The sequence below is a fragment of the Haliotis rufescens genome, unplaced genomic scaffold (assembly GCF_023055435.1).
Source record: "Haliotis rufescens isolate VD_foot unplaced genomic scaffold, xgHalRufe1.0.p SCAF_48, whole genome shotgun sequence".
Classification (NCBI taxonomy): Eukaryota; Metazoa; Mollusca; class Gastropoda; order Lepetellida; family Haliotidae; genus Haliotis; species Haliotis rufescens.
The window spans coordinates 1,399,142-1,424,763 of record NW_025964201.1 but is presented as its reverse complement, the minus strand read 5'-3'; the positions used below and the strand labels follow the sequence as shown (position 1 = coordinate 1,424,763).

At 42.5% G+C, this 25,622-nt stretch overlaps 1 protein-coding gene and 1 long non-coding RNA gene across 2 annotated transcripts; both read right to left on the bottom strand.

The window, feature by feature from the left end:
• Positions 1-5,625: 5,625 nt before the first annotated feature.
• LOC124117654 (proteasomal ATPase-associated factor 1-like) lies at positions 5,626-25,601 on the bottom strand. The gene is made up of 11 exons (XM_048383455.1): positions 25,434-25,601; positions 24,726-24,766; positions 19,309-19,412; positions 18,053-18,154; positions 15,353-15,448; positions 14,630-14,780; positions 14,104-14,298; positions 10,279-10,370; positions 9,352-9,467; positions 8,143-8,225; positions 5,626-6,566 (listed from the first exon to the last, which is right to left on the bottom strand). The coding sequence occupies exons 1-11, from the start codon at positions 25,487-25,489 to the stop codon at positions 6,406-6,408; spliced, it is 1,197 nt and encodes a 398-aa protein (XP_048239412.1). The 5' UTR covers positions 25,490-25,601; the 3' UTR covers positions 5,626-6,405.
• On the bottom strand, positions 20,684-22,929 carry LOC125372809. Its single transcript, XR_007218238.1, has 2 exons — positions 21,147-22,929; positions 20,684-20,822 (listed from the first exon to the last, which is right to left on the bottom strand). It is a non-coding gene; the product is annotated as an uncharacterized LOC125372809 (long non-coding RNA).
• Positions 25,602-25,622: the final 21 nt, after the last annotated feature.

Genomic DNA, 25,622 nt, shown 5'->3' with positions numbered 1-25,622 from the left:
ACAGCATGGAATCAGTGGCTACAGAACTGACCGGAAATCAGAGTCATTTTGATTGTGTTACGCCATATCTGGGCTGCACCGTATCGCTTTAACCACTTCGCTACAGTCACCGAGTTACACATGCATATTTACTACACACGGATACAGGGCTACATTGTCACCACCTGCCTCTCCAAGGACAAACACCATGAACACGTTCTTGTCAAACCGGTTTTAACAAAATGTTTATCCCTTTTCACTTTTCCCAAAGAACGTAAACAGTTTACAAAAATCACTCTTTAACACATACACAAACGCCCTATATTAATATGGGTGGGTGAGTTGGATGTACACTGATTTCAGAATTATTCAAGCCATATCACATAGAGAGACATCACATGGTACCTGGGTGGGGAATCGAACCAGGGCCTTCGGCGAACGAGCCACTGTTAATACCACAAGGCTAGTCTACTCAATGCCACTTAACGAGCGTTCGCCGAGTGTATATACTTCGTGTGTTTTACCTCTCGCTTGTGACCCGTGAATATCCCGGTAGAGAATAGGTCTTCAGCAATCCATGCTTGCCGTAAAAGGCGACTATGCTTGTCGTAAAAGGCGACTATACTTGTAAGAGACGACTAACGAGATCGGATGGTCAGGCTCGCTGACTTGGTTGATGCGTGCATGCCAATTGCGTAGATCGATGCTCATGATGTCAATAACTGGATTGTCTGGTCCAGACTCGATTATTTACAAACCGTCGTCATGAAGCTGGCATTATTGCGGCGTTAAACAACAAACAAACAAACCTCTCGCTTGTAACGAACAGCTAGGACAACAGCAAGCGAGGCAGAGTGTTTACCCAAACGTTGGTCCAGGCGCCTAAGGTGTGACATATGATCGGGGGATTGGATCTCTCATTCGCCCTGATTATGTTTCTTGCCTTGTCAGTACAATGCGTGGGTTTCACCAAAGTGGTAAACGTCGAAGTCCTGCATTACTATATATTCCCGAGTTGACTGACTTTAATAAAAGTCCAGTTTCCACTTGCCGAACAAGGCTGGTATTATGGAGTTACATTTTGGCTGGACTCACGAGTCTATGCATAGTCCAATCAAAATCGCCTAACGAAATCGACATCCGGTTAGTAAACTGTCGTGCAGATTTCGGTCGATTGCAGGATTTGCAAAGCATGTGCACCGCCCTCTCGTTGTCAACAGATATTTTCCAAGTCTTTTCATGTTTTGATCAAGGTGCTCACGTGATTTGATGCACTTCGCGATGTAAGACCCGTTTTATCACAAAATAGATCTTGATTACAGATCAGATCGCCATGACTGGGCGCCGCCATTTTGTTTGAAACAAATGCAAGTGATACGAGAGGTGGAATCTGATTGGTCCATAGGAGAGGCTTAGAAAGGATAACTCGTGATAGCCACTGGTGGCGCTACGATCGAACCCAGGAATTCAAGCCTAGTTCGGCAAGAGTGGAAACTGTACTATTAAAGTAAGTTAACTCCCTTGCCTCGGGAAGATGGCATTACTTCTGGCTTTCTTATTTCCGACTTCTTTTTGCCCTCTGTTTTGTCTTTTATGTACTATACTATACCTGCTTGGGGTGTCAGTCAGTACACGATGAGGTCGTTTGCGATTATGCAGTATTGGCTACGGTCGGCTACCCACGAATATCTGTTTAAAACACATGAGGACGAACCTCCCTTGTGATGAAAGGTTCAACGTCAAGCATAATTTGCTTGACTGTGTAGACTTTACAATTGCAAGGGATTCACTTTATCAAACAGTGAAACTGAAAGACCTTTTTCCCCACGCAAGCGGGCATCTCATTCTAAGCTACTTCAAAGAAATTGGGATGTATGATAAATTTTGAATATATATGTGAATAACTAACTGCTTGATTTTAAATTTGGCGTGTTACTTTTATGAACAGAAATTATTGAAGGCTCTGCCCAGGAGGTTAAAGTACCTTAAAATGGTTGTCCCCCTGTATGACACGTAATTCCTATCAAAATCCATGTAACTGTCATCAACCAGTGTTTTAAGCCAGCTCATTGCTGAGCAGTTTCTAATATTGGCTAGTATTGTGCACAACCACTAATAGATAAAGTGATGACGTGGGTCCTGCTGGGAAATCGTGCAAGAAATTGAGGCACCGTAAGTCCCCATGACCCCCAGCGAGGTGGCCTAGCTTTCGCTACTGGTGGCTCATAGCCCAGGTTTTAAACAATTGTAAAAAACCATTAAGGTTCATTTGTCCCAACACTAGTTCGTGACTGGGCGAGTCAGTCGGCAATGTCTCAACTGTACCACGTCCGTCTGTAGACAAGATGACGGGGATGCAGAGCATGGGTATAAGCGACTATGCTTGTCGCAAGAGGCGACTAACGGGATCGGGTGGTCAGGCTCGCTGACTTGGTGCACTTGGTTGACGCATATCATTATCCGAGGCAACAACACGGTGCCAAAACTCCCTCTGTGAGCACAGAACTGCTATTGTCGCACAACAGATCATATACATGACGACAATACATTCACACTGTCAAAAGTGATGTCAGGCCCATACGTCTACAGTATACATTAAAATAATAGCATATTATCACATTTGATGATACTGCCGCGATGCGTTACTGTACAGATATATACACACTGCTGTACAAAGTTAACTTCCCATTAATTCTTCAATAGTCACTGTAGCGAATATTTTTGCAAGAAGTGGCTGCAAGGAAAAATGTCTCTCTTTATATTGTCGCGAATGTCTTATATAAATGCTTGAATTCGTGTCGTTTTTACAAAACATACTTGCTATTTTTCAGAAATATGCTCCAAATATATTAACACAATTCACGTTTAACCAAAGATAGAAACACACTCTGATAAAACGGGCTATGTATTTATTTCCCATTCATTTACCGATAATTCCATAGTCTGAATTTATCATCGCCAAACACAGGCGCTACAGGCAGTCAGAGAATAATGGGTAAATGTTAGGTTTTATGGGGAAGGCTAGCACAGGCTGCGTTTCAGCCTTAGTGATATGTGGAGTTAAATGTGGTTATAACATCGCTTTAAAAAAATCAAGATGCATTTATGTAGCAACGTGTATGCACGTGTGTGTGTGTGTGTGTGTGTGTGTGTGTGTGTGTGTGTGTGCGTGCGTGCGTGCGTGTGTGTCTGTGTATGTGGTGTTGCTTACAAGTATGGTCCGGACTAATGCTGGTTTTATAGTCCTCGTCCACTCCCAGCCGACCAGTCCTTTAAACCCCCAATGCCGAGTGCCAGGTAGGAAAACAAGTACAATCTTTCAACGCCTTTTGGTATGTTGCCGGACCGCAGTCTTCAGCAACCCATGCTTGCCGTAAAAGGCGACTATACTGGTTGTAAGAGGCGACTAACGGGATCGGGTGGTCAGGCTCGCTGACTTGGTTGATGCATGTAATCGTATCACAATTGCGTGGATCGATGCTCATGATGTCAATCACTGGATTGTCTGGTCCAGACTCGACTGTTTACAGACCGCCGTCGTGTAGCTGGAATACTATTGAGTTTGGCGTTAAACAACAAACAAAGACACACATGGTATGGCGCGGCCGGGAATCCAACCAGTGTGTACCGCTCTCCGGGCAGACGCTCTGCATATCCACTGGACCATAGAGGCAGTTGTCTAACTTGATAAATCAGGATCTACAACTTTTCCTGGAATCGTTCACTGCACAGATCGATAGACTAAGTCTTGTTAATGTGAGCAGGGAACTGGGATTAGCCGGCACTAGGAAATGATTATGAATGGGGTCATGTTAAACAAAACACATAACAAACGTCGATAGCGCAGGTGGCTCATTGGTCTCAGACACGGCACTTCCCTGTACAGAGTTATGTCCCTTAGTCACGTCAGGATTTGCTGATCAATGTTCGACTGCAAGATTCGGCCTGGTCATACCAGTAAGAACAATATCCGTGTGCGTGGGTTTCACCAGTCACGCTTGGCTTACCTCTCACGTGCATCTGACAAGTCTATGTTGGGAGGTGAGTGAGCAAGGTTTGTTTGGTGAGAGGGAGTTCAGTGACTGCTTGAGGGAGGGGGGGAGGGAGGGTGGTGTAATGCCCTGATCTCCGCGGCCTCCCCAGTATCAAGGTAACGCCCCCGTAAACAGTAAACAGCGTGTTTACCTGGGACGAAGTGGAGACTGAATCGTAAAGGTGGATGTGTGCTGGCGTTACGCCTCACTACATGCACTCTGCCTTTCCTCTGTTGCTGCACATGTATGGACAAACATTTGTGGGGCGAGTTCAAGAGTTGAACGGTTTTCTCGGGAAGGACCTGTTTGTAAGGAATGACAGTATTCTCGGGAAGGACCTGTTTGTAAGGAATGACTGTATTCTCGGGGAGGACCTTATTCTCAGGAATGACAGTATTCTCGGGGAGGACCTTATTCTCAGGAATGACAGTATTCTCGGGGAGGACCTTATTCTCAGGAATGACAGTATTCTCGGGGAGGACCTTATTCTCAGGAATGACAGTATTCTCGGGGAGGACCTTATTCTCAGGAATGACAGTATTCTCGGGGAGGACCTTATTCTCAGGAATGACAGTATTCTCGGGGAGGACCTTATTCTCAGGAATGACAGTATTCTCGGGGAGAACCTTATTCTCAGGAATGACAGTATTCTCGGGGAGGACCTTATTCTCAGGAATGACAGTATTCTCAGTGAGGAGTGAGGTGGGGCGGGTGGGGTCGGTGGTTAGGGTGAGTGAGGTGGGGTTGGCACGGTGGGCGGGATGGGTGGGGTAGGTGAGTGAGGTCGGGTGGTTGCCTGGGGTTCGTTAAGTGAGGTGAGGTGATATGGGGTCATAACAAGACTATTGTATTTACATAGCGGTGTGTGTGTGTGTGTGTGTGTGTGTGCATGCGTGTTAGAGAAACTACAACTGTAGCAGAAAAACTATTGCTTACACCTGAAAAAGCACAAACCTCAATTTACCATCTATGCAGTAAAATATTACTTCAAATTCTACACAGTCGTGATTAACTTCAAAATCGGAATCTTTACGCACTTTGTGATTTTAGTGGTAGATGGTTTGTGACTTGACCACTGGACCAGGTATTGTGTGTTGGTTAAATGAATGGGGGTGGGTGAGTGAGTAGGGGTTGATGAGTGAGTGAGTTTGGTTTAACGTTGCTTTTAACGTGTGTGCGTGTGTGTGTGAGTGTGTGTGTGTGTGTGTGTGTGTGTGTGTGTGTTAGATGTAAGTGGGCAAGTATGGTGGTGAGTTAGTAGTTGGGTGAGTGAGTTGTGTTTAACACTGTTTTTAACAGTATTCCAGTCATATCACAGGGTGTCAGCTTAATCTGGGAGGAAAGCCCCAAGTGATAACGTTTACCACTTCTGTGAAACCCACGAGCACGGGTATGGTGCTGACAAACCTAGAAACATAATCGGGGCGAAACGGGATTCGAACCCGCAATCGTAGGTTTCTGGCGTGCCCAAGGGACGCAACTCTGCACAGTGAAATGCTGCGCCTTCTTCGACGACTGGGCCACCCGTGTCGCCGGTAAGCGAGTAAGTGGGTCGGGTGAGAGGTGGTGCATGGTTGGATGATATGGAAGTATATGAGAACACAAATTCATATTCCATATAGCAATCTTTATTCAGTAAAACAGTGTTCAACTTACAAATGCTGTAACTTACAGCAAGAGACAATAACAACGAGAAGGAGACAAAGACATGCCTCCGGACATGCACGTATATACAGTGGTACAACAATGATGTTGTTGACAGATTTGTGCTGTCACAGGTCTTAATGTCCTGTCTTCGGATGGAAGACGTGCTGTTTCTACTCAGGCCTAAACAAGGCTTATGTCAGCAAAGCTGTCCAAAAACCCAGTACCTCCAAAACCTTTTTCACTTAGTTACATTAATTACACAGGGTCGCTATCTGGTACTGATCACATGACATCTGAAGGCTCCATGCTGAAATGAATGAATATTGCTTTTCGCCGCATCAGCAATATTACTGCTATTTGTGGCGAGAACCAGTCAATAAAAATTGCAGCATCCATACTGAACAGAATGTTTTTTGAACCTCAGCAATCATCAATTTGTCCAATATAACGGCAATGTAAATTCTGTTAAATACACTCAAAATTGGTGTCAGTACTGAAATCTCTGTTTCTTGTATCAATGCTGTCTGGCATGTGACATTTATTTCTTTTCGACAAAGTCTTCATGAATTGAACCTTGGGTAGTAGAAGAGACGTCCCCACTGCGTTGTCTTACATGTTCTTCTTGTCAACATCAGCAGCAACAGACAGAACTCATCCAGAACATCATTGCACACCCCTCTCTCCAAAGTTACTATCCCGATAATTCTCTCTGGTCAGGGATAAGAATCGGTGAAGATGATTCCGGTCAGACATGGAGCAGACTGTAGCGCCGGATGGCAGCATCTCGGCAGGAGGTGTACACGTGGGATCCGTCACACGCCGTCCCGTACACAGGGTCGCAGTCCGCACCGGTCAACTCAACCCGCGTCTCCTGACGCTCGTCCACAAAGAAGCAGGAACCATCTCCTGGAAGACAACGTCAGTCAACTCAATATCAGTTAGGAGGAAATCACAGATTTATGGGACGTGTCATGCCTCAGATTGGATGGCGCTTAATTGAATTTTGAACCGAAGGTTGTGAATTGTTACCAAAAGGAGCTGTTGTTATGGTGATTTGCAGCCACTGATTGACCAATTGCTAAGGGTGAAACGATACACCGATATTCCGATGCATCGCGATACTTGACCCGCGATACTTGACCCACGATACGATATACGATAAACGTAGGCCCATTTATCGATACGCCACGATACGGAACGCAAATCTCAAGTACAGCGTTTCCTCACTATTGTGCCTTTCAATAAGCCGCTAACTTGGTTATAGCGCGCGGTAACGCATGGCTCCCAAAAACGTACTTACACTTTTAATAAGCTCAGGTTTTACACCGACAGATGTTTTTCCCCATCTCAAAAAACATTATCAGCTGATCCCCGCAAGCACATAACAATGGAAATACCTGTCAGCAAATCCGAACTGAAGTACGCAATTCAATACCATTATCATACTATCTTGTTATTAAAACGTGTTCATTGTATATCTGGACTTGTGTTTGTAATATATTTTAATAGTTTTTTCAAAATTTCATTTAATATTGTTTTCATTAAGTTATCTGAAATCGTGTGTGAAGAGATACAGCAACCACGGTCAGATTACCGCTTTTGACGCATTGAAACGAACTTTAGTTGCTAGAGATTGGATACATATATTAACAATGCCCTACTTTGACTCGTTAAAAGTCATATTTGTGGCAATTTGGCTAATATATGTCAACATAACGTTTTCGCAATTGAAATACATGTAGCACGAGAAGTCCCTAGGGTGACTGGTCAAATTGTTCCATGTGTAAAACTATCCTGCAACAGCAATCACCAGTACCAATATGCTACACTTGTGGTTCTTATAATTTTAAATATATATATAGTAAAAGCTGCAACTAAGGTAACACGATATTGGAATATATTATTCCTGATAAAACAATAATTTCAGATACAATTTCTTCGACCATTGCATCAAAATTCTTTGACGTTGTATCACTGGTGGAGCACATTAATTATTTTCTGGTGTTTGAACTTTGAATTGATTTTAAGGAAAGTTAGAGAAAGTTCCACTTTGAAGCTGAACAACTTCAGTAGTCTTGTTATTATAAAATAATTTTGACTGTTCCAAAATCATAAAAGGTTCAATCTTGACATGTTTTAAGTCTTGTTTTTTTATCATTGCGTATCGAGATAGTATCGTATCGAGATACGTATCGTATCGTGACCAGAATATTGAGATGCGTATCATATCGTGACCTTCCTGTATCGTTGCAGCCCTACCAATTGCAATAGAGTATTTACAAAGGCATGTTAGAACAACTATTTTTTAACCACCTATGCATCTGCTTGCCTTGTTTCTTTACCAAATTGTCTTTCTGTCCTTATTCAAATGTGGGCTGTTGTTGAAGAAAGGACAAATATATCTTGTAACATCTTGGAACATTTCCACATTTCAAAGTAATAAAAGGTGGTGTTTAACTGTTATAAGGATTGACCAGTGTACCTGTTGATGCAAAGAATCCTTGTTTGTGTGGCAGCAGAGACAAGATGGCCGACCGAGACTCCTGCCATTCCTTCACTGGCACCCTGACAAAAACAATTATGTCACATGTCAACATGTCACCAAACATGCTTTTCATCTTGTAGACATTTACAGTGCAAGCTGTGCAGGCTTTATCAGCTATAGTCCGGCAGGGAGAGCAAAAAAAGGGAATTTGTGGATAATTTTTTTTTATCCCGAGATTTGTTACACAATATATCTATTTTTGTATCTAAATTACATCGATCATCCTTAAGCATCTTAGTTTAAACTGAATAAAATAGTAATAACTGTAATATACAGTTTTTGGTAGACATGTTACCTATACCTTTGATTAATACATTTCCAAAAGACATATTCTAGTTAGTTGAAGGGAAAGCAATAGTGATATGCACCAGAAGTAGTCCTATATTCCGCACAATTAGCAAGGTAGATGTCTTCATGTTTCAGCAGCCATCTTGGTGGCCATCTTGAATATTTCATAACTGAAGTTCTGATTTCATGGTTGAATAAAAGACATGTGATCATTTATCTATGAGTGAATGCCAATTTTCTTAAGCAAAATCGACTTGTACTAGTCTGGATTTTATAGTGCTTGTGCTAAGATACTGCATCGCAGTTTAACATGAATGCCCCACTCAGACGCAGTATACTGACTCTGAGACGACCAGTCCTTGTTTTAGCCCCTTAATTCCAAGCACCAGGCAGGGCAATAACAAATACCATCATTTAACACATTTTGGTATGACACAGCCGGGGATTGAACCCAGACCTTCCTCTCTCTGGCAGATGCTCTCCCACTTGAACATGGAGGAAGTCAAGGACACAAGAAGCCACTGACAATGTCAAGGTGACCTGAAAACAAGGGCTTATCTGTGCATCGCAATGTGCAGGTCCCTGACTTAGTGCTGTGGCTTACAGAATTGATACATTGCATCTGCAGCATTACATCCCTTGCCAGGCAATCATTTACACAGCTGCTGCAGTCAGTTATTAAATCGATGATGTTGGACTACCTGATCACATGTTGTACAACCCTACCCATCATATCCCCTAACATGATGCAATTGTTCACGGTGGTACATTCCGATGCAGTGGAACGATTGTGACACATGGCTAGTCTTGTTTACTGGTGACAGTATGTTCAACATGTCAAGAGTTGTCTCCCTTTACCTGACGTTTCTGATATCCACAACGGTCAAGTGGCCATCCTGTGTCCCACATACCGCCTGGACATCCGACAGGAAGGCGACAACGTTGACCGCAGAGTGACAGTCAAGTTCAAATATCTGGACACAAATAAAACGTGGGTTAACAAAGGGCAGGTCAATATTGACTGATTGATATACCGGGGTAGTGATATATTGATTGATATATTAATTGATATATTGATTGATATATTGATTGATATATCACTGAGGGATCACTGAGACATGAAACTGCTGATTATCTTTGCGTCCATCCTTGGTAGTCCAGGGTATTATATCTACATTCAATAACGATACCCTGGAACCATTCACCACCACAGCTTTGGTTAGAGCTAAAGCTGAATGACACGAAATATGGCCGTCCAATAAAATTACACAAAAGAAAATCTGTGCTAAGACGGCATGATCAGTGATAAGAGAGAAGCAGATGGTGACGTCACTTCCGAAATGATGCTGATGGCAATGGATCCAGCGTTTTATCAAAATACAATAGAGATATAATGCATTGGATAATTGATAATGCATTACCGTGAATCATTGACTAAATATTTGTACACAAGACTTGAAAAAATAAAAGAATTGGTTCTCAGGCAATGTTTTTTGAAAACACAGTGCGGGCGGGCGGTGTCTTTTTATTTTTTTGGGGTTATTCAAACTAGCATGTAACCAAAAAAAGTTGGAAAAAACTGTTGGAACTTGGAATATTTAAGGATATTTTTGTTGTTGTTTTTAAATGGAGATGAAAACGAAAGCGCTGCGAACTTTATGATGATGCGGGCGGTGCCTGAGAACCAAGACTATTATTTCCTTTAGCCCAACATGTACTGACATAGAACCAGAGCCCAACATGGTGATACTGCAGAGTGCCAGCATGCCTCGTGAAGTCACCCACCTTCTGACGACTTCGTAGCCCGTAGCCCTGCAGTGTCGCATTCTCACAGCCCAGCAGTAGCATCCTGCCGTCTGTCGACACCTCTCTCTCACCTGGGGCGCGGAGAAGAACAACATATACAGGAAGTCTTTGCTTTTGAACAAAGAAATATACACACAGTATGAAAACATACAAATTATCTTTGGTTTTAATGGAAATATTTTGTACTGGTATAACTGGGTAACATCACTTACTGGGTAACATCACTCACTGGGTAACATCACTCACTGGGTAACATCACTCACTGGGTAACATCACTCACTGGGTAACACCACTTACTGGGTAACATCACTTACTGGGTAACATCACTATCTGGGTAACACCACTCACTGGTAACATCACTTACTGGGTAACATCACTTACTGGGTAACATCACTCACTGGGTAACATCACTTACTGGGTAACATCACTTACTGGGTAACACCACTTACTGGGTAACATCACTTACTGGGTAACATCACTATCTGGGTAACACCACTCACTGGTAACATCACTTACTGGGTAACATCACTCACTGGGTAACATCACTTACTGGGTAACATCACTTACTGGGTAACACCACTTACTGGGTAACATCACTTACTGGGTAACACCACTTACTGGGTAACATCACTTACTGGGTAACATCACTCACTGGGTAACATCACTTACTGGGTAACATCACTTACTGGGTAACATCACTCACTGGGTAACATCACTCACTGGGTAACACCACTGACTGGGTAACATCACTCACTGGGTAACACCACTTACTGGGTAACATCACTTACTGGGTAACATCACTTACTGGGTAACATCACTCACTGGGTAGCATCACTCACTGGGTAGCACCACTCACTGGGTAACATCACTCACTGGGTAACACCACTTACTGGGTAACATCACTTACTGGGTAACATCACTTACTGGGTAACATCACTCACTGGGTAACATCACTTACTGGGTAACATCACTTACTGGGTAACACCACTAACTGGGTAAAATAACTCACTGGGTAACACCACTTACTGGGGAGCATCACTCACTGGGCAGCATCACTCACTGGGTAACATCACTCACTGGGTAACATCACTCACTGGGTAACATCACTCACTGGGTAACACCACTTACTGGGGAGCATCACTCACTGGGTAACACCACTTACTGGGTAACATCACTCACTGGGTAACATCACTCACTGGGTAACATCACTCACTGGGTAACACCACTCACTGGGTAACATCACTTACTGGGTAACATCACTTACTGGGTAACATCACTCACTGGGTAACATCACTCACTGGGTAACATCACTTACTGGGTAACACCACTCACTGGGTAACATCACTCACTGGGTAACATCACTTACTGGGTAACATCACTTACTGGGTAACATCACTCACTGGGTAACACCACTTACTTGGTAACACCACTAACTGGGTAACATCACTCACTGGGTAACATCACTTACTGGGTAACATCACTTACTGGGTAACATCACTCACTGGGTAACATCACTCACTGGGTAACATCACTCACTGGGTAACATCACTTACTGGGTAACACCACTTACTTGGTAACACCACTAACTGGGTAACATCACTCACTGGGTAACATCACTTACTGGGTAACATCACTCACTGGGTAACATCACTTACTGGGTAACATCACTCACTGGGTAACATCACTTACTGGGTAACATCACTTACTGGGTAACATCACTTACTGGGTAACATCACTCACTGGGTAACATCACTCACTGGGTAACATCACTTACTGGGTAACATCACTTACTGGGTAACATCACTCACTGGGTAACATCACTCACTGGGTAACATCACTTACTGGGTAACACCACTTACTGGGTAACATCACTATCTGGGTAACACCACTCACTGGTAACATCACTTACTGGGTAACATCACTTACTGGGTAACACCACTTACTGGGTAACATCACTTACTGGGTAACATCACTCACTGGGTAACATCACTCACTGGGTAACATCACTTACTGGGTAACATCACTTACTGGGTAACATCACTTACTGGGTAACATCACTCACTGGGTAACATCACTCACTGGGTAACATCACTCACTGGGTAACATCACTTACTGGGTAACATCACTCACTGGGTAACATCACTCACTGGGTAACATCACTCACTGGGTAACATCACTCACTGGGTAACATCACTCACTGGGTAACATCACTCACTGGGTAACATCACTCACTGGGTAACATCACTTACTGGGTAACATCACTCACTGGGTAACATCACTCACTGGGTCACTCACTGGGTAACATCACTCACTGGGTAACATCACTCACTGGGTAACATCACTCACTGGGTAACATCACTCACTGGGTAACATCACTTACTGGGTAACATCACTTACTGGGTAACATCACTCACTGGGTAACATCACTTACTGGGTAACATCACTTACTGGGTAACACCACTTACTGGGTAACATCACTTACTGGGTAACATCACTCACTGGGTAACATCACTTACTGGGTAACATCACTTACTGGGTAACATCACTCACTGGGTAACATCACTCACTGGGTAACATCACTCACTGGGTAACATCACTCACTGGGTAACATCACTCACTGGGTAACATCACTCACTGGGTAACATCACTCACTGGGTAACATCACTCACTGGGTAACATCACTTACTGGGTAACATCACTCACTGGGTAACATCACTCACTGGGTAACATCACTCACTGGGTAACATCACTCACTGGGTAACATCACTCACTGGGTAACATCACTTACTGGGTAACATCACTCACTGGGTAACATCACTCACTGGGTAACATCACTCACTGGGTAACATCACTTACTGGGTAACATCACTCACTGGGTAACATCACTCACTGGGTAACATCACTCACTGGGTAACATCACTCACTGGGTAACATCACTCACTGGGTAACATCACTCACTGGGTAACATCACTTACTGGGTAACATCACTCACTGGGTAACATCACTCACTGGGTAACATCACTTACTGGGTAACATCACTCACTGGGTAACATCACTTACTGGGTAACATCACTCACTGGGTAACATCACTCACTGGGTAACATCACTCACTGGGTAACATCACTCACTGGGTAACATCACTCACTGGGTAACATCACTCACTGGGTAACATCACTCACTGGGTAACATCACTCACTGGGTAACATCACTTACTGGGTAACATCACTCACTGGGTAACATCACTCACTGGGTAACATCACTCACTGGGTAACATCACTCACTGGGTAACATCACTTACTGGGTAACATCACTTACTGGGTAACATCACTCACTGGGTAACACCACTCACTGGTAACATCACTTACTGGGTAACATCACTTACTGGGTAACATCACTCACTGGGTAACACCACTCACTGGTAACATCACCTACTGGGTAACATCACTCACTGGGTAACATCACTCACTGGGTAACACCACTCACTGGTAACATCACCTACTGGGTAACATCACTCACTGGGTAACATCACTCACTGGGTAACATCACTCACTGGGTAACATCACCTACTGGGTAACATCACTCACTGGGTAACATCACTCACTGGGTAACACCACTCACTGGGTAACACCACTCACTGGGTAACATCACTTACTGGGTAACATCACTCACTGGGTAACATCACTTACTGGGTAACATCACTTACTGGGTAACATCACTCACTGGGTAACATCACTCACTGGGTAACACCACTCACTGGTAACATCACTCACTGGGTAACATCACTTACTGGGTAACATCACTTACTGGGAGGGTTGTCAGGTGCACCAAGGTCAATGGAGTTTTCTGTCACCTCGACGGCACAGCTGTTGACGATGCCGCCACAGTCCTTGAAAGTTGTCAACACGGAACTCTGACCTACATCCCATAGTTTGGCGGTGCCATCCCTGCCACAAGACACAATGTTCCGACCTCGGTCGACCACCGCTGTCTCCAGGATACCTGCACAAGACAGTTGCCATCTTGTCAGTTGCTGTAATTTCAACATGGACACTGGCACATGATATTTTGACATATTTCTCCTAAAAGCTCAAGCAAGTTATAATTCTATTTAATTCTTATTATATTGGAAATTAGGATGACGAAAATATAAGCCAGAGGATTATGTATCTTACCTGATATTTTAAGTATATTTGCAACATGTACATCAAATTATGATTTATCTTAAACCAAACTCGGAAAGTTGCAATAGGCAAAAAGACCCACAAGAATGCCATTGATGTAAAATACATTCAAGTAAATGGCAAAATGACAACACAATGAGTGGCAGCACCTGCTGTATGTCCCCGGAGCGTTGCCGCACACTTCCCCGTCTCCACCGACCATATCTTCATCTGCATGTCCGCGCCACCGCTCAGGAGGACCACACCCGAGGGGAAGAACCGACACGTGTACACATCCCCCATGTGACCCTCGAGTCTCCGCTGGAAGCAACAAACACACAGATTTACAAAACTGGAAAAAAATTTGAAAATAAGATGAATTGGTTATACAGGACTGTTAAAGTCATGAGGACGTTAAATATCTGTAACTACCCGTTAAGATCTGGGTTAGAATAGGTCTTCAGCATCCCATGCTTGCCGTAAGAGGCGACTAACGTGATAGGGTGGTCAAGCCCGCTGATGTATGTCATCATATCAATAATTGTGTAGATCGAAGCTCATGATATCAATCAATGGACTGTACTCGATTATTTACAGACCCCCATCATATAGCTGGAATATTACTGAATGCGGCATTAAACAAGAAACAAAAAAAATACCAAACCTATCTGTAACCATGGTTACCAGACATGAATCAAGCCAGACTTCAGATACTTATTTTCTAGCTCATCAGTGAATAATGCTCAAGCTTCATGCCATGTCTGTAGCAGCTGTGCCAACCGACATTGTGTATTATCACCCACTGAGTACTGACAAAATGTCATGACAACCCTACAAGTACTTGATGATTGTAAATAACCTGCTGCCTTCGCACTTTATCTTGGTGTACATACCCTCACTTCTCCATCACTAGTCTGCCACACCAGCAGCTTGTTCTCACTGTCACATGACACACCCAGACCACCGGCCGTCACGTCAATACACGGGACCTGGAAATAAACAAGTAACTGTCACATGACACACCCAGACCACCGGCCGTCACGTCAATACACGGGACCTGGAAATAAACAAGTAACTGTCACATGACACACCCAGACCACCGGCCGTCATGTCAATACACAGGACCTGGGAATAAACAAGTAACTGTCACATGACACACCCAGACCACCGGCCGTCACGTCAATACACGGGACCTGGGAATAAACAAGTAACTGTCACATGACACACCCAGACCACCGGCCGTCACGTCAATACACGGGACCTGGAAATAAACAAGTAACTGTCACATGACACACCCAGACCACCAGCCGTCACGTCAATACACGGGACCTGGGAATAAACAAGTAACTGTCACATGACACACCCAGACCACCGGCCGTCACGTCAATACACGGGACCTGGAAATAAACAAGTAACTGTCACATGACACACCCAGACCACCGGCCGTCACGTCAATACACGGGACCTGGAAATAAACAAGTAACTGTCACATGACACACCCAGACCACCGGCCGTCATGTCAATACACGGGACCTGGAAATAAACAAGTAACTGTCACATGACACACCCAGACCACCGGCCGTCATGTCAATACACGGGACCTGGGAATAAACAAGTAACTGTCACATGACACACCCAGACCACCGGCCGTCACGTCAATACACGGGACCTGGAAATAAACAAGTAACTGTCACATGACACACCCAGACCACCAGCTGTCATGTCAATACACGGGACCTGGGAATAAACAAGTAACTGTCACATGACACACCCAGACCACCGGCCGTCATGTCAATACACGGGACCTGGGAATAAACAAGTAACTGTCACATGACACACCCAGACCACCGGCCGTCATGTCAATACACGGGACCTGGGAATAAACAAGTAACTGTCACATGACACACCCAGACCACCGGCCGTCATGTCAATACACGGGACCTGGAAATAAACAAGTAACTGTCACATGACACACCCAGACCACCGGCCGTCATGTCAATACACGGGACCTGGGAATAAACAAGTAACTGTCACATGACACACCCAGACCACCGGCCGTCACGTCAATACACGGGACCTGGGAATAAACAAGTAACTGTCACATGACACACCCAGACCACCGGCCGTCACGTCAATACACGGGACCTGGAAATAAACAAGTAACTGTCACATGACACACCCAGACCACCGGCCGTCATGTCAATACACGGGACCTGGAAATAAACAAGTAACTGTCACATGACACACCCAGACCACCGGCCGTCACGTCAATACACGGGACCTGGGAATAAACAAGTAACTGTCACATGACACACCCAGACCACCGGCCGTCACGTCAATACACGGGACCTGGAAATAAACAAGTAACTGTCACATGACACACCCAGACCACCGGCCGTCATGTCAATACACGGGACCTGGAAATAAACAAGTAACTGTCACATGACACACCCAGACCACCGGCCGTCACGTCAATACACGGGACCTGGGAATAAACAAGTAACTGTCACATGACACACCCAGACCACCGGCCGTCACGTCAATACATGGGACCTGGGAATAAACAAGTAACTGTCACATGACACACCCAGACCACCAGCTGTCATGTCGACACTAGGGATCTGGGAATAAACAAGTAACTGTCACATGACACACCCAGACCACCAGCCGTCATGTCAACACACGGGACCTGGGAATAAACAAGTAACTGTCACATGACACACCCAGACCACCGTCCGTCATGTCGACACTAGGGATCTGGGAATAAACAAGTAACTGTCACATGACACACTTATACCACCGGCCGTCATGTCAACACACGGGATCTGGGAATAAACAAGTAACTGTCACATGACACACCCATACAACAGGCCGTCATGTCGACACACAGGATCTGTGAATAAACAAGTAACTGTCACATGACACACCCAGACCACTGTCCGTCATGTCGACACTAGGGATCTGGGAATAAACAAGTAACTGTCACATGACACACCCAGACCACCAGCTGTCATGTCGACACTAGGGATCTGGGAATAAACAAGTAACTGTCACATGACACACCCAGACCACCAGCCGTCATGTCAACACACGGGACCTGGGAATACACAAGTAACTGTCACATGACACACCCAGACCACCGGCCGTCATGTCGACACATGGAGCCTGGGAATACACAAGTAACTGTCACATCGACACCCGGGATGTGGGAAGAACTTGCTGCTGTAGCACAAAGCAGTCATCTGCATATTAAATACCCGGGTACAGCTGGGATAGTTCTGACGATGTCTTGGCCTATGATGTTATATGAGCAGCCCCCCAGCTCTTACAGGGCTCCAGACACTGAAGCAGCACATGGAGATCAGTCAACATGAAGGATTCTTTACCGTGACAGTTATAACACCTTTAGTGTTTGCAGAGTGGTCATAACAGCGGTAGTCCACTTGTCCTTATAATGATAACATATAGCAAAACCCTTAAAAGTGGCAACTTTCTACTAGTCCTGATGATACCTTAACTACTGGGCAGTTTGGCAAGGACTACAGGACTAGTGCCAGTTTCTAACACTGAAAAACTGTAACCAATATACTCACACTTTTGTTCTGTTTATGTATGGCTGAGAATGAGATCTGTGGAGCCACAAACTTCCTGGTGAGACTGCCGAGCTCCCCGCTGTATCTGGCCGTCAGTGTGTACTGGAACAACACCCAGAGGGAAAACATGTCAGGTTACACAGGATATCAACCAGTACTATCACCTGTAGAGTCTACCAGTTAGAACAGTGCTAACATACCACATCCCTTCACCTGTGTGAAACTGGTCCTTACATATGATCAACAGTCAGACTGACTCAAGCTTGTACATGTTGTAGGCTGAAGCTAATTTGTATTTGTTATTGTAGAATGAGTATTGTTTATACTAAGCAGATTTTAATTGAAGTTTGAGGAAACCATTAATGTATTTCAAGAACAAATCATATCACTGCATTGTTTGATAGGCATTACTTAGAAGTTGACGGATGACAAAGTAGACACAATGTATGGATAATGACTTTGCAGTATTAAAGAAGTTGTTATCCATAAATTGTGTCTACTTTGATATCACTGCAATATACAAATAAAATAATTGACAATAAAAATCACATATTTAAATTAAATTTTAGCAACTGTAGCCCAACTATCAACATGATCAGAGTGAGTGAGTATGGTTTTACGCCGCTTTTAGCAATATTCCAGCAATATCATGGCGGGGGACACCAGAAATGGGCTTCACACATTGTACCCATGTCGGGAATCGAACCCGGGTCTTCGGCGTGACAAGCGAACGCTTTGACCACTAGGCTACCCGACCGCCCCTAACATGATCAGAAGACACTGTGATTCTGTGTCATAACCATGACAAATGGCCGGATGTTCCCTCACATCAGTCTCAGTCATCCAGCATACAACAAGATGACCAAGCTGTGTCCTCATCAATATCAGTGGGAAGAAGTCAGTCAGTGAGTTGATTTAGCGCTGCTTTAAACAGTATGCTAGGCATAGCATCACTTGTCAGCTTGATGTGGAAGGAATGCCCAAAGTGATGCAGGTCTAGGATGTTACCACTTTAGTGAAACCCATGAATGGGGGTATGTAGCTGGGAAATCTAAAACTATAACCAGGGCAAATCTGGGATTCAAACCAGGGATCATTGATATCTGTTACGCCTTTCACAGACACAACTTTGCACAGTGGTGCCTTTGATGAATAGACTTCCCCTAGCCCCCTGCCATTAGTATTACAACGATAATTGAACAGATCTCCCAAAATGTTAACAGATCCTGTATGTGCTGACTGCGTTGTCAACCTACCTTGGTGATGTTCTGTACAGAGAAGCCGTCGGTACCAGTGACCTCCGGAACCCCTTCCCGGGACATACCCTGGGTGTCCAGATGGCCATGCACACTGGGGCAGTCTACAACAGACAACTCAGTGTAGTAGATAAAACAATTGCATATATTACAACCATTACATAAAATGATAGTGCATCAGTAGATTGCGAAATCTTCTTACAGACAGTTCCATTTGGAAAAGCTTGTTCAACAAACAAACTCAAATATCAATAGATTCCAAGTGAAAAGCACATTGTGCCTAGTCAATGTATCTTAACCATCGCTGACTGATGGTTAATAGTGCCTTTATTACAATGCTAGGTTTGGCAAACAAAACGGGCTTCCTGGAGAGGGAGCTGCAAGAAGACGCACACAGGTATACTCCCAGCAAACAATTCTACGTTGTGACAACGTTGCGACAACGTTGACTTTTCGTTGCTACAACGTTGTGATGTTACGTTGTCACAACGTAATCCTGTAGACTCCCAGATTGGTTGCTACAACGTTGTGCGTAAACCAAAATACAACCAAATCAAGACGTTGTCACAACGTCCATTTTTTACGCTGCTACAACGTTTAACCAAAACGTCGCGACAACGTACCCAGCCAACAATTCTACGTTGTTACAACGTTGTGACAACGTTTACTTTTCGTTGCTACAACGTTGTGATGTTACGTTGTGACAACGTAATTCTGTAGACTCCCAGATTGGTTGCTACGACGTTGTGCGTAAACCAAAATACAACCAAATCAAGACGTTGTCACAACGTCCATTTTTTACGTCGCGACAACGTAGGTATCGCATACTGTTTACATATGGCGACACTACAGGCATTGCAGCACGTTGTTGCAATGTCCATGTAGATTAACGCCTGTTTTATTCCTCAATACCTCCCAGGCAGCCTGAAAAGTTTGTACCAATCTAGTTAAGACGTCAGGTACAAAGAAATACATTCTGCAAACTGAATTCACTTTAACCCTATCCATGAAACAGCAAGTCAATGAAATGCACTCTTTTTTGGCAGAGTTTGAAATACGGCCAAGATATAAATCTAAATGTTTTAAATTACATGTACAATTTGGTAATATAATATTCATTTTCCAAAACAATTTTCAAGGCTATGTGCAAATTGTTCACAAATGTTTCAACACAATTAAAAGATATTGGATTTTCCCACGAATTTGCAAATTAAAAACCATCAAACAATAAGCCCTGCACAAATTGAAACATTTAAATTTTCTTGGCCTTACCTCATACATTCAGCATTGAGAGCAACACTGTGACAAACAGAATAGTCTATGCATCTGATGTCCTAAGATCCATTAGGTAAACGAAATGACAATAGAATTCTGGTTGAGGTGACCTTTATTTATTTGTTAAATGACAAGTCAGAACATGGGCTGAGTTGCTGGGGAGCCTTTTCAGTCCTCAAATGAAAAGTCACAGGGATGATCTTCAACTGTATCCTCAGTCTCTCCTTATGCCTTGGTAACTGAATAAAAAATGACACAAATGTTATAAAATGGCAAGGCAAGGGACATATTTCTGACATAACAAAATAACGGTTGCATTCCCCAAAATAATGTTTTGATGTCTGATGTCAGTCTTTAAACAGTTAAAAACTGCTGAAAGTGCGAAGGCGCTGACACTAATACCATGATGCTCTTGGATCATACATAAGCAGAAAAGCTTTTAGCACTGAATCAGTGGTGTAACTTTATACCCCCGCCCTTTTAGATTGTGGGTATAATTAAATAAGAATCATCTAAATTTTAATTCTTGAAGATGTTTGTATATATTATTGAATCAGACATACCTTTCTGTCAGTGATATGTACTTTAAACAAATACGCTCCCACAATACTGTTTTCTCCACCTGAAAGAAAAACAGAAACCACAAAGTATCACATTCTTAAATAAACCAGTACTGTATAGATAAATCCCATTTACTTAGACTAATAGAGTATGATGTAACTGATAGTAATATTGGCAAATAGTTTTATCAGTCAACAGATCAACTGTAGTTTTTCAAAAGCAGTAACTTTACCTTTCTGCTGTACACTCAAACTAGTGATTCAAGTGAATATCATGGCTAAGTTTCTAAAACCTTATTTGAAAAATATGTACATAAATGAAAAATATATATTGCCAAATAAAATAAATAGTTCCCATATTTGAAGCAAGAATGTTGAATATGAATTATGAATTGGCCCACCAATAAGTGATAAAAGTGTTAACACTTTGGGGTATTTATCCTAATTAAAACTGTGATTTTTTTTAATACTTAGATCTACCTTAATATTTTCCATATTAATATGCCAGGATAGTTATATATGTTCTAACATTTACAAAGATTAGAAACATGGGGAAATAAACAAAATGCAATAGCTTATACAATACCAGACGAAGTTGAAACAGCTCTAAATATTTATTGAAATTTATTTGTCACTACGTTTATTAACATAGATCTAATACAGTTAAATATCGTTAAATATAATTCTGTAGTATGGTAGCCTACGTGGCAACATATGCAGATCGAAAACCGAAAGAATATGGTTGCTATCAATTCCATTGTATTTTTCATTGGTGCACATTGGCTACACCTATCTCACTTTAATCATCAACAAACGATGACCAACTCACTGACAATATATGGTGATATTTAACTTTTGACTATCGACTAGCTTATCATCACCAGAGAGGACAATACCGAAAACACCCCGTTATAGCGCGCGACGAGAGACTCGTTTTACTTTTGCTCGTTTTCATTAGAAAGGAGTCGGACATAGATCTAGTTATCGGAAAATGATGAATTGATTCTTTTTTCGGAAATAATAAAAATACACATGATAAGCACCTTGCTATGATAAACTTTATAGACAGCAGCAACAACCTGATGATCCACATTTAGGCTACTTCAGTCAGTGCTAATTAGGCCTTTTCGGAAACATCAAGTATGTTTCTGTCTCTTCCCGAAAATACGATTTTTTTCATAACATCATTGATCACTTTAGACTAGGGCTATAACTAGCAGCCTACAGAGAGTCGAGCTGAATACTTCCATTGTTTTGATTCCCTCTTTTCGCTGTATAAGAGAAATCTACTTAACCATTCCCATGGCCTGGATGAGCCACATTGTTGCACAAAAATCAAAGTCAGAAGATTAGTACATGTAAACTTTAAATAGTAATGATTTCAGAAATAACACAGAAGAAATGGCGATAACTGTCAGTGCGGTCAGTAGGCGATGCATAAGTTAGGCCTATTTACAAATCTACACGCTTACGAACGAAACCCGAACATAATATGACGGCCACAAAACGCCACCAGATTGAATTCTGGTCAAAAATATACCGCTTGCCCTTGGCAATTACCCTTGGTATCCATAAAATAATAATATGGAAAAAAGTCTTGGGCCCCCTTCACCTCTATCATCAAGTTCTGTGTATCATATTAATATCAACACTGACGCTCAGTGAAAATGACCGGCAAACTGCATTCTTAACCCTGCCACTTCTGAATAATACGATCCATTTAGATCATTTGACGCACTGCATGCACAGAAACATATCAACAAGCGCAGACTATTTTTGAAAAATTAACTTACCTCAATCGAATTCACAGATCATCTGTCCAGTTCCAGTTGCTGCACAATCACTTGCTTGTAATATATTATGTCCAGAGTGAGTTTGAGCTAAGATGGCTGGTGACAACAAATCTTCCGCGACAATGTGACGTCATTCTGACGTCACTTCACGAGGCAACAGGCTAAACTTTTCTGCAGTCGCTCTCACGCCGCAAAAAATACGCGCCAATTGTTTTTAACTGTAATATTGCTTGTGACAACATTTAGTTCGTTAATAGATATATATGTTTAAAAAAAAATAACACTGAGAGATGGTAGATCTACAAGTGGTTTCCTAAACATCATTTACAAAAAGTACTGTAATGTCCAAAGCACAACGTTATCACAACGTTAATTTGCAACGTTGTTGTAACGTTGTCACAGATATACACAATTACGTTCTCGAAATATTAGTATTAAGAGATGAAAATTCAAATGCCGAATATATAGAAAGGTAATGCATTACTAACTTGGTTTTCTGACAAATTCATGTTGATTTTGATAAAGCAGTTCTATTCCTTCTATTCTGTTCTATCGAGAAGCAAACTCAATAACGTTTTTACCGACGTTTCAGAAACGTAGTTACAAAACGTTGTGTGATGTCCAATGCACAACGTTTTCACAACGTGAATGTGCAACGTTGTTATTACGTTGTGAAATAACGTTGCAGGTCGACGTTAAAATAACGTTGTGACAACGTTATATCACGACGTTACCAATCCACAACCTTTCAACAACGATGGAAGTGCGAATCATGCATGTATGGCGAAAATGTTATTGTCATTGTTTGTTGTTTAATCGCCTCTTACGACAAGCACGGGTTGCTGAAAAGTGAAAACCAAATCTAACATTATTGTAATTTTCTGCCAAAATGTAGTTTATTTCGAGTAAACACCTTTGTTTTTACGCTTTTCGCGATGAAGACTATTTGACGTCGCACCAACGTATGAGAAACGTTGTCATCATAACGTTGCATGGCGCCCGATGCACAACATTTCCACAACGTAATTTTGCTACGTTGTGATTACGTTGTCACATAACGTTGGAGTGACGTGATAATAAGGTGTTTACACAGACTTTAGTTTATTTACGAGATGGAAATCCTGATTCCGAAGATATAGGTAAATAATGAATTACTGCCTTGTTTTTGGCAGAAATTGTGTCGATTTGTATGTAAAACTTTTGTTCATACAATTTTTGTTAAGGGGACAGTTGACGTCGCACCAACGTTTCAGGAACGATGTAACAAGACGTTGGGAAATATTCGATGAACAACGTTTTCACAACGTAAAAATGCAACGTTGTTATTACGTTGTGAAACGACGTTGCACAGTGACGTAATAATAACGTTGTGACAACGTTGTATCACTACGTTACCAATTCACAACTTTACCACAACGTTGTGAAAACGTAGTGTGTTAGCCGGGCTACCATTCAATAAGTCTTAAATGTTACAAAATTGTTACGAAACAGATTAATATACCCAAATGTCAATAAACAGGTAGGTAAAAAAATTGAATAACCTCTAAAAATTGTATACACCCAATCAAAATCAATCCTCTGGGTAAAATACCCAAATAACCAAAAGCATATCGAGAGCTCTGGGGTATGACAACATGAAGTTGTCCACCCATGTCGTCACCACTTATGACCAACTCGGGATCAGTTTCAACCTGGAATCCCCATGGTTTTCTTCATTGCGTGATATGTGCAGGAATAATAATGAAGTGTACCAGTGCATGTATGTGTGAAAAGAAAATCTCACACTCACTTGTACCCTTGTAGGTTATCCATGCTCGACCTTTCTCTTCTCTGAAAACACAATATTTCATCAAATGTATGTCTGCATAAAATTCAATTATCAATTGGCTATCCATGGAAAAGTGTATATTTTAATTGTTTTCCATAAGACTACACATCCCAGAATAGATGAGCTGTAGTACTGCAAATTAACCCCTACTATACACTTATCTTCCCGGGGCAAGGGAGTTATAACTGACAATAACAGTCCAGTTTCCACCCATGTTGCCCTTAAACTATAACACCACCACCAGTTTCCATGCTTGCCGAGCTAGAGTGTAATTTCTGAATTATATTTTGGCTGGACTAATGCATCTATAGCGCTCTCGATCCAGTGGCAGAATGTCGGCTAGCCTCATTAATGCAAGACGAGCACCCACAGCGCCAATTGTATCTGAAAAAGTGCGCCCGGTAAAGTGCAGTACTCTCCCAAATGTATTAGCCCTGTACCTAAAGTAAAGACGGGGCAGTTAAAGAGATATTATATATAGAGAGCTAGCTACAATTGATGAATGGTGTCCAACATATTGGCACAGGTAGCAACGACTTGCCAACATAGTTTGAAATAACCTACACTACTGACATATCACATGTGTAACACTACACATATGAGAAAGATGCGTCCATTCAAAAATATTACGAGAGGGCACAAGTAGATGTTGCTTTATCACGTACTTACCTCAAAGAATACTGCCAGTCACTTTGCAATATCATTCGCTCCATGGGCGCAGCCATTTTGCAGGAAACTGACACGAAAAGGAATGATTTGCGACACAAACAAATTATTTCATTTCTTTTCAGAAACCCTTATTTTCAAATAAACAAATCTGATTATGATGACAAAAATCACATCGAAACAAAGAGCCTC